The sequence below is a fragment of the Microtus oregoni genome, unplaced genomic scaffold (assembly GCF_018167655.1).
Source record: "Microtus oregoni isolate MIOR12 unplaced genomic scaffold, Mior012 000117F_ref0000505, whole genome shotgun sequence".
Taxonomy (NCBI): domain Eukaryota; kingdom Metazoa; phylum Chordata; class Mammalia; order Rodentia; family Cricetidae; genus Microtus; species Microtus oregoni.
This window is the reverse complement of record NW_024544746.1, coordinates 2,563,043-2,572,955: the sequence shown is the minus strand read 5'-3', so window position 1 is coordinate 2,572,955 and position 9,913 is coordinate 2,563,043. Positions and strand designations below refer to the sequence as shown.

General features: G+C 51.2%; 1 protein-coding gene across 1 annotated transcript in view; it reads left to right on the top strand.

Annotated features, from left to right (window-relative positions):
* Positions 1-6,705: 6,705 nt before the first annotated feature.
* The window catches only part of LOC121444089 (regulatory-associated protein of mTOR-like), a gene marked incomplete at its 5' end in the record, with an annotated part of 46,420 nt that continues 43,212 nt past the window's right edge, over positions 6,706-9,913 (top strand). Inside the window, 3 exons of the mRNA XM_041645844.1 lie at positions 6,706-6,780; positions 8,750-8,815; positions 9,000-9,191. Of these exons, the coding sequence (XP_041501778.1) occupies positions 6,706-6,780; positions 8,750-8,815; positions 9,000-9,191 (333 nt within the window). The remainder of the gene's footprint in view (positions 6,781-8,749; positions 8,816-8,999; positions 9,192-9,913) is intronic.

Genomic DNA, 9,913 nt, shown 5'->3' with positions numbered 1-9,913 from the left:
CTGCCTGTACAGTGACCTTTTCTTTGCTTATCAGATGGCCAGAGTTGATGCAGCTCACAGCATGCTGTGCTGCAGAAAGCGCCTAGTGCTTGAAGCTAAGACCCTTTCCTTTGATCTGGCAGTCTGCCTTGGGATTCACTCTATAGCTCTGCAAGCCCACACAGGAAATGACTTACTATAAGTTCATTGTTTGTAGCTTTGTTTGACCAGAGATGGCTCGGCTGGGAAGTCCAGGCATGCATAGGAGGCTGGTCACGATGCCTGCAAGGGATATATATTGTCAGGGACTGTAAAAAGAGCAAGGAGCCCTCTATGGGGAAAGTAAGGGTGTGGGGTCAGATTATCATACTATACCCTATAGGTACACACGAGACAGCCTAAGGAAGGTGTCCCCTGGGGACCTCACTATAGAAAAGCCAGGTCCTTGACTTTGCACAGAAAAGTATTTCAGAAGCCGGGCGGTGGTGGCGCAAGCCTTTAATCCCAGCACTCGGGAGGCAGAGGCAGGCGGATCTCTGTGAGTTCGAGACCAGCCTGGTCTACAAGAGGTAGTTCCAGGACAGGCTTCAAAACTTCAAAACCACAGAGAAACCCTGTCTCGAAAAAACAAAAAAAAAAAAAGAAAGAAAAGGATTTCAGGAGGGGCCAGTATGAAACAGCCGGGGCTTATTTAAAAACATTTTAATATCTATTTAAGCACCAATTTAGTAGGAAGAAAAGTACTCAGGGAATTAATAAGACACACCCAAGAACCTGTTAGAGGGCTTCTCAGAGTCCTAGCTATGTGTATTAGCAGTAGCCAAGTTACAACCCAAAGTGTTGCTAAGAATGTCTCTGTTCTCATCTTTGAGAAGTGGGATGGTACACTCCAGAGTGCCTGGATAGGTTGTAATCTGGCCAGATAAAACCATAGGTCACAAGGTTGCACAAGAGAATTGAGGTGGAGCTTTGGATGTAAGCAGGGTTTCCTTGTGAGGCTCCTAGCTTACTGTGGGTTTCCAGCTAGGAAGAGCGAAGTCCATACAACACTTAGCCGTCAGCAGGACCCATTGCCATGTTAGCATTGCTACAGATGTCTCCACAGCAAATGCTGCAAACCATGCAGAGGTCTTGACTCCCTACTGGCAGAGGCTTCAGGGAGCACACCTTTCCCTTACAATGGTTCCATGATTTTCCTTGCCTGTCCTGCATCATGTAGCAATAAAAGTTTTATAAAGAAAAAAAGAAAAGCAAGACCCAGGCATCCTGGCATTGACCTTTTGGTTTAGGGAAATTAGCGGAGTGTGTAAATTCGTATTTGCTTATGTGTCTGTAACAAAAGCACATGTGAGAAACAGAAGACCACTGCACACATAGTGGCAGGGGAGCCTTCATTGGCTAAAATTTTGATTGGACTTTATCCTGGGGTGCAAATACAAAAGTGTAGAGAAAGGGGTGCAACACACTCCTTCCACATCCATGCTAGGCACAGCATCGTAGTCCCCCCTCCTTTCGTGCTGAGCCTTCAGCTTGTGGGGACCGCATAGCTCAGGTCTCCTGCATCCTGAAGAACAGTGAAATACCACTGTGCTTCTGCATCTCCAGGTTCTGTTGGTGCTGTGCCCAAGGTGTACAGGTGACTCATTTCCTCCTCCTGTCTCCAGATTCCCTGCAGCTTCCTCGCGCTGTGCTAATCGCCCACCAAGGCCACTCTCCACAGCAGTTTTCTCTTACTGGAAACATCATCCCTTCCAAATGTCATATGCCTGCTTCTCATGAAAAGGAAGAGACTGCATTGTGGGCTGAGTCACCTCCAGCATCCCTGCAGTTCTCTGTGGTCACACTGGAAAGCACAGGGCCTTGCAGTCTCCCGTGGGTCCCCTGTGCTGCCCCACACCTCCCCTGTGAGACTTGGTAATGCTGTCTTAAGTACACTTCTTATACTCTGCAGCCAAGTCAGGTCTCTCCTGGAGAAGGGAACTCCCTCCACAGCTGGTCCAGGACTTGCTCCCTCAGCAGTGCCCGCTGCAGCTCTACAGTCCGACCAGCAGCTTCACCTTCCCTCTCTCCCCACCTTCCTTTCCCCTGAGGTACAGACTTACAGAGGCGGTCCCCCAAGAAAAGCTCATTTTCCTGCTTCCCCTGATCCCCTTCCTTCTTCCTCTAGCCTTAGTAAGTTATCACTGCTCCTGGTGTGGGGAAGGCACTGCTTAGCAGAGTCTGGGCTTCCAGAGTGCAGCGTGGTCAGAGCCCCCACATACTCCACACAAGTGTGAGCTGTCATTGACTTTCCTTCCCTTCTAGGCTGTAGCCTTGCTTTCTTTCCAACTCAAAAAGGCTGTTGGCCTCATAAAGAGAAAACAGGTTAAAGGATTTGCTCCTCGCCCTTTGCAAGTGGAGCTGCTGGGGGAGAGACGCCCTCCATGCAGTGGAAACCAATATACACGTGACGCCCATGAGCACTGGCAATGAGAGCAGACGTGCGAAGAGCAGCCATTACTGCAGTGGCGTGACAAGCTTATCAAAACAGAAATCTTTTAATATATGCCTCATAATCGCCAGACTCCGCTTTTGAAGGCTTATTAAAGTGATCCTTTCAGATCTCCTGACTTGGAGGCTCGCACTCAGAATTAGTAGGATATGAATTAATGACAGTTTATTACTCTCAGATGAGCTGAGCTTAAGGAGCTTCCTGTAAATGTGTGGGCTTTGATTTGACTTGTCAGAGCTCTGATGTGAAAACAAAGGAAGGTGTCTCTCCTCCCTGAACTGCGCCGCCGCCGCTGCTGCTGCTGCTGCAGACGTGGGCAGTCTCCTGGTCTATATAAGGATGGCGGGTCCAGGCTTCCAGCTTGTTAACTCCGATAAAGCTGGGACATCGTTAAAGCAGGGTGTGTGACTTGATGAACTGAAGCTGGGGTCAGACGTGCAGCTCAGCCAGCCACCCCGTCTTGTCTCATTCCGCCCTGCAGAGCCAGGCCAGTGTCCATCTGATGATGGGCTCACTCATCGCCATCATCACCACACCACCGAGAGGAATTCTCCTGCGCCCCCGACAAAGGGAGGGTCATGCGGCATTCGCACAGAGCCCCCAGCAGAGCCCGTGTGCATGGCCCCTGCCTCTGAGAAGGGCTCAGGACCAGGAAAGTTCTGGAAAGTCAGGAGGGCCCTAAAGCAGCCCGTGGCATCCTTGTTCTCATCCTCAGCTCTTAAGCTCCAGTCTGGGTTCCTTTAGGGCCTCTGAGCCAGAACAGCTTTTGGGAGCTGGTGAGAAGGAGGCCATCACTCTGGGCACAGGTTCCAGCAGACCTGACCGTCTCCATGTAGACATCTCCCTGGGCACAGGTTCCAGGAGACCTGACCATCTCTCTCCATGTAGACATCTCCCTGAGCACAGGTTCCAGGAGACCTGACCGTCTCCATGTAGACATCTCCCTGGGCACAGGTTCCAGGAGACCTGACCGTCTCTCTTCGTGTATACGAATGCCGTGCTTCGTTTCCCGGCTGTCCAGACCTGGATAACCGCACAGAGACTGTATTAATTACAACACTGCTTGGCCAATGGCTTACGCATATTGCTGACTTGCTCATATCTTAAATTAACCCATTTCTATTATTCTGTGTATCACCACGGGGCTGTGGCCTGCCGGTAAGGTTCCTAAGGTTCCGGCGTGTCCTCTTGTGGCAGCCACATGGGCGTCCCTTTGACTCCACCTACTCTCTCTATATCTCTTCTAGCCTGGCTATATTCTGCCCTGCCATAGACTGAAGCAGTGTTTTTATTAACCGACGGTAATAAAACATTCACAGCATACAGAGGGGCATCCCACATCACCTCCGTGATTACCCTACATTCCTGGGCCACACGACTCTGAACTATTTCACCTTGCATCACTCAAGCACAGAATTCTAAGTAAGCTGTGCCTTACCGAGAGGATGCAGAGCCTGACCTAAAACCATTCCATCTCTTCTTTCTTACTCCTGGTGCCTCCCACAACATCCTCCTCAACTTCTGAATGTCTAAGTCCAGATCATGTTTCCATGAAGAACCCGAACCCCCAAATCAACCAGCCTAGTGAGAATTAGGGCCAGCTTCAGAGCTGAGGCCATGCCCTCCACGGTCCCCATGGTGGTCACACCCATGCCATGAACTGCTAAGGCCTTGCCCTCCTTACTCACCTCGAGGAGCTTTTGTACCACCAGTACCCACATGAACTCACCTCTGCTCGAGTTCCAGGCTTCTGTGTTTGTCTTCCCGAGCGGTTCTGCCTGTGTCTGCATCTCCAGTGCGGCACACTCCATCGTGCACCCCTGCCCTCCTGTCCCCTCCGTCCCCTCCGTCCCCTTCGTCCCCTTCAATGCATTTCTTTTTTTTTTTCTTTTTTGGTTTTTCGAGACAGGGTTTCTCTATGGTTTTGGAGCCTGTCCTGGAACTAGCTCTTGTAGACCAGGCTGGTCTCGAACTCACAGAGATCTGCCTGCCTCGGCCTCCCGAGTGCTGGGATTAAAGGCGTGCGCCACCACCGCCCGGCCCTTCAATGCATTTCTTAGGTCTCTGGGATGTCCCCATCCATCCTTCTGTCTGTGCTGCGCGTGGTCCCACCTCTGCCCCAACCAATACAGCCTGTAGAGGGAGGGGTTAGGAGGGGTCGCGGCAACAGGAGCAGTCAGGAAGCAGAGAAGGGGCAGAGTGCTGCTGCTGAGCTCACGTCCTTCTTAAGTGACCCAGGACCCCAGTCCGTGGAGTGGTCCCACACGCATTAGGGAAGCCCCAGGACCCCAGTCCATGGAGTGGCCCCACACGTGTTAGGGGAGCTCCAGGACCCCAGTCCATGGAGTGACCCCCACACACGTTAGGGAAGCCCCAGTCTGTGAAATAGCCCCACACACGTTAGGGAAGGGTCTTCCTACCTCAGTTGGCCCAACTGTGAACTCCGTTGAAGACCTGCCCAGAGGTTTGTACATATATAGTTCTAAGTCCTGTCGGGTTATCAGTATTAACAGTGTTGCTGGCCGCTGACCTTGGACCTGTGATCTGGCAACACTGTCCCTTGCTCAGCTTCTGCTGGCTCTTCAGTGCCTCCTGTCACCTGGTCTCCTACCTCTTCTTACTCACATTCTAGGACTGGCCTTAGTTCCCCTTCTATTCCTCCTTCCTCCCCATCTTTCCCTCTCCCTTTCTCCTCCCTAATTCTGCTTGACTGCCCTCCAGGAAGCATCACCCTCCTGCTTCCTGTGGCTTCTCAGGTGCTGGCAGCAGATACCGCTGTCTGCCCCAGCAGCAGGCAGCAGGGCTTGACTGACTGTCTCTAGAACAGAGCCATTGTCGGTGTGCTCAAGTGTGTGGCACGCGGTGACCACAAGATGGAATTGTGTTCGCAGGAAGGAGTAGCTGAGTTAGAAAAGACTGCATAACCGGTGGCTTCTTACGTTAGTCCTTGAGTCTTAGAGCTCTTTCTTTGCTTAGGAACGGGGGTCTCTACGAGGCTCAATTAACATATTGTATGGCATGAATCCGTCAGAAACCCCAAAAGCTTCAGCAGGTACTAGCACTACAGAAAGGACTGCTGTCGAGTATCCTCATGTGGAAAGCAAGAGGAGGGGAACCTGAGATGAAGCAGAGAAACTTGAGAGGAAGAGAACAGTCTGAGACAGGAGAGGAAGAGGGCAGTCAGGAAGGAAAGAAGGCAGGCATGCCCTGACAGGAGGTGAGCCTGAGAGGAAGGAGTCTGAGGCCAGGCAGGGGGTGTCTGAGATGAGGGGAGGAACGTGAGAAGAAGTGGGGGACAAAGGATCTCAGCAAAAACTGGAACCCAAAAGACCAAGAGCTCCAGGTGGGCGTCCACTCTGTCACCTGCAGTGTTGCACACTCGTACACTCTTAAAGTCAGTTGTGCAAGCGAAACACTCAAATACATAAAAATAGAAAAATAAATTAAAAACTGCCCAAATATCTTCATTTCTGCCAGGCTGGGGAACCTGGGCAGAAGCAGAAGTCTGGGGGGAGGGAGTCCAGACTGAGCGCAGAGGGAGGAGGACAGGGTGCAGAGCACATCCCTAACACAGCCACCAGCAGCGGTAGCAGAAGGTGCTTTTCAGGGTGGTGGTTTGCTTTCTTCTTCGGAGAAGTCCAGCCTTTTCCCCAAGGGCAACAACTGTGAAGGTCAAATTTGAACTAAACTAAAATCACCGCTCTTATGCCCTCTCCATGACCCCCATAGTTCTCCATGTTCCCCCAAGTTCCCAAAACGAGTTGAACTCCTCCCTGGGTATGACTGATGAGGGTATGATTGATGACAGCCACTAACCACATGATTAGTGACAGCTACTAACCACATGCCTCAACCTCACCATAACCAGTCAGGTTAAATGTCAGCTACCTCAAGACCCTCTGACAAGGCCATGACCCACTTGTGGTTTTCCCTCTCCAAACTCTAACCTGTAAATGCTCAGTGCCGCTCTCCTCCACCCGTGGACTGAGCTTGGGCGAGTAGTAAACCCCTTGTGTTTGCATCAAAGACCGGCTCTGTGGTAGTCTTGTTTGGGGGTCTGGTGACATGGGCACAACACAGGCAGAGCTTTTTCCCGAGTGAAAACTGAAGTTACAAGGAAAGGTACATAATAATGTCTTCCCAGCATATTTGCACACCCTGCTTCGTAAGACGCCATGACACATCCCGCCAGTTCCTGTACTCACGGCCTCTCTTCTGTCTCCTTTTCCCTCCAGTCATGCCAGGCCGACCTCGTGAAGGACAACGGTCACAAGTACTTCCTTTCCGTCTTGGCAGACCCATACATGCCAGTAAGGACTGAGCCATACTTCCCTCAGGCAGCATGGGATTTGTCTCCGCTTGCACACTGTGGGTTACAGTTCCTCTCTGAGGGCCAGGTGCTCTACACGGTTACACGTGAATGGCCACTTAGTGCGCACATGGCACACTGCTCCATTTCCTCCTGCCTCAAGTGAAAATGTGGTCTTCCTGCGACAGTCGGTCTCTGCCCAGCAGTGGCATCTCCATTACCTAGAGCCTGCATCCTGAATAGACGGACAGATGGATGAATAGCTGTTATGTCTGTGATATGGTGCCTCAGGTGCCCTGAAGGTCCCTTAATGGGACAAGATTTACTAAATCTTGTCCCATTACTAAATGGGACATTGCTTTACTGAAGGAAAGAAGAAATTGTTTGAAAGTTTGAATTTTATACATACTTTTTATTAAATTGTTTAAAAGTAGATAGCATGAATAGGACATAAGTAGTTTTCTCATGATATTTTACTATCAGTTTCTTTAGCCTCCCTCTGGCTGCTCAGCACAGCCATGTAGACAGAGCAGCCGTGCACAGTCGCTCCTTCATGCGCCCTCTTCCCAGAGTGTGCGTGCAGCGCCACGTCTGCACTCAGGTGATGCCTCTGAGAGGAACTTGCGTGTCTGAATTCTTCCTCTGGCTGTTTTAACTCACCTCCAGCACAGAGCTGAGGACTCCAGGGAAGGGGAAGAGCGCTGAGGATGGCTGGATAGGGCAGTTTCTTTACTCATGCCCATTAGCCAGTTTGTTTTCTTCAGAAACAGCTTTCTGCTGCTTCAAGAAAACACTGCCTTTACCTGTCCTGAAATAAACAGGCAGATCTTGGGGAAGCACAGAGGAGAAGAGCCCCTCCCCCGGGAGAAAACACTGGAGGTGTTGACTCAGGGCAGGCACCACCAGGAGAGAAAGAAGCAAAGACGGAAATGGGGGGGGGGGGGGAGGCTGCTCTTGCTGACGTCATCCCAGAGTGCTGCAGGGGGAGGAGGGCAGAGTCTGAACAAACTGGAGCTTGGAGACCTGAAGAAAGAAATGAACAGCGAGCCCTTCCCAGACACAGCACAGTCAAAGTAACGAGAGTACCAGGATCATAAGGAAAACCCCCAAAGCCACCAGAACCCAGAAACGGCAGACAGCAGCTGCAGTGATGGCAAAGGATTGTGTGTGGCCCTTCCAGCACCTGCTGCATGGAGTTCCCTGCTAAGTTATGCTGTATGGGGAAGGGGAAGTACAGACACTTTATAACAAAGAATGATGGCTTGGCACTCTAGCACCTGGAAGGTAGTGGCCTGGTCTCTGTTACAGTGAACTCAGACGTTGCCATAGGAAAGCAGCAACAAGCAAGGGCAATGGCCAGAATGCTGGTGCTGCCAAGGTAACCGTTAATTAGAAGGGCTAGAGGTAAGAAGGGATGTTGGGTGAAGAGACTCCAAGAGCCTGGCAGCAGTCCCAGAGGAATTCGGGATTAGACTCTCGATGTGCATGTGAAAAGGTGAGGCACCGTGAAGAAGTCTTACAGGCTATTGATCTGTCCAGTAGGAGACCAGAATTGAAGCAAAGATTGCTACATTCAGCCAGGTGTGATGGCGCACACCTTTAATCCCAGCACTCGGAGGTAGAGGCAGGCGGATCTCTATGTGTTCAAGGCCAGCCTGGCCTACAAATTGAGCTTCACGACAGCCAGAGTTGTTATACAGAGAAACCCAGTCTTGCAAAACCAAAAAAGAAAAGAGTAGACAGCATGAAGATGGACCTTTCAGACCAATGAGCACCACCAACCATGTTAACTGCTGTGACAGAGGACAGTAGAGCGACCTGGGCGTGTTCTGTGGCATTAGCTTCCAAGGGAGAAGCCAGTCTGTCCTCAGCACAAAGGCCAGTGCATGCTGCAGACGGCAGGTGCGCAGTCCTTGGAGACAGGTGAGTCTCTGGGAAGGGGCACAACCATGGTGCATTTTGTTTTCCAGGCTGAACATAGGACCATGACGGCCTTCATTCTTGCTGTAATCGTCAACAGCTACACAACAGGGCAAGTAAGTGTCATAGCAGCTCCAGCCTAAGCTCCAGGAATGGCAGAAACGTGACTTGTCTCAAACGTATTCTGGCGCAGGGGGCCAGCACTTTGTTTAATCTGAATGAGACAATGTAGTGTAGTGTGGTTGAGCCCCAGACCTGGGTAAGAGGGCAGAGGACCACTTCTCTGTGTCCTGTGTCCAGGAAGCCTGCCTGCAGGGGAACCTGATCGCCATCTGCCTGGAGCAACTCAGTGACCCACACCCCTTACTGCGCCAGTGGGTGGCCATTTGCCTGGGAAGGATCTGGCAGAATTTCGACTCTGCGAGGTGGTGTGGGGTGAGAGACAGCGCTCACGAGAAGCTCTACAGCCTCCTCTCCGACCCCATCCCTGAGGTAAGCTGTCCTTGAGAAAAGTAGCTTCCAAGTTGGGTCAAAGTACGTACGATACGTGCTCTACACCTAGTCCTCCAGGGTTCTGTTTGTAAAGAGGTCATGTAGGACCGGTGTGCAGAAGTCTGCACCCAGAATCTCTAGGGCCATGCACAGATTCCCAAGATAGGCTATTGAGATCTTGCTACAGAGGCACACATTTAACTTTTCATTCATAGTGAGCCAACTCTGTATGCAGTAGGGTATCTCTGCAAGCTGGCACAGCCTCACCTAGGTCTAAGAGAAAAACATGAACCATTCTGTACTGCACATCCTGTGGACCTGGGCAGAGAGACAGACAGACATACCAGTCAGGGCCTTGTGCCTCATGGTTTGGCGCAAGCTAAAGAAGGTGTTGGCACTGCCTTTTCCCTACAGACCAAGACCGTCTGCTGCCAGTTCAGTGTCCAATATGTTCTGGACTCTCCGGCCCCAGTGAGCACCCACCCACCTCCTTGCTTGCTGAGCCAGCTTAGAGCCTATAAGGGTCCCAGGTGCAGGTATCTGAGCCCTGGCTCCTACAAGTGTCTTCACATCTGGGGGTTGAGGTTTGAACCTAGCAGCCTGGTGCCGCATTGCTATGGCCACTCATCCCACAACCCCATGTTCAAACTTTCTGGAAGGGTGCTCAGGGAAGTGTATTTACTTATTTTCCAAGTTGTTCTCAAAAGGGTTTAAGGACACCA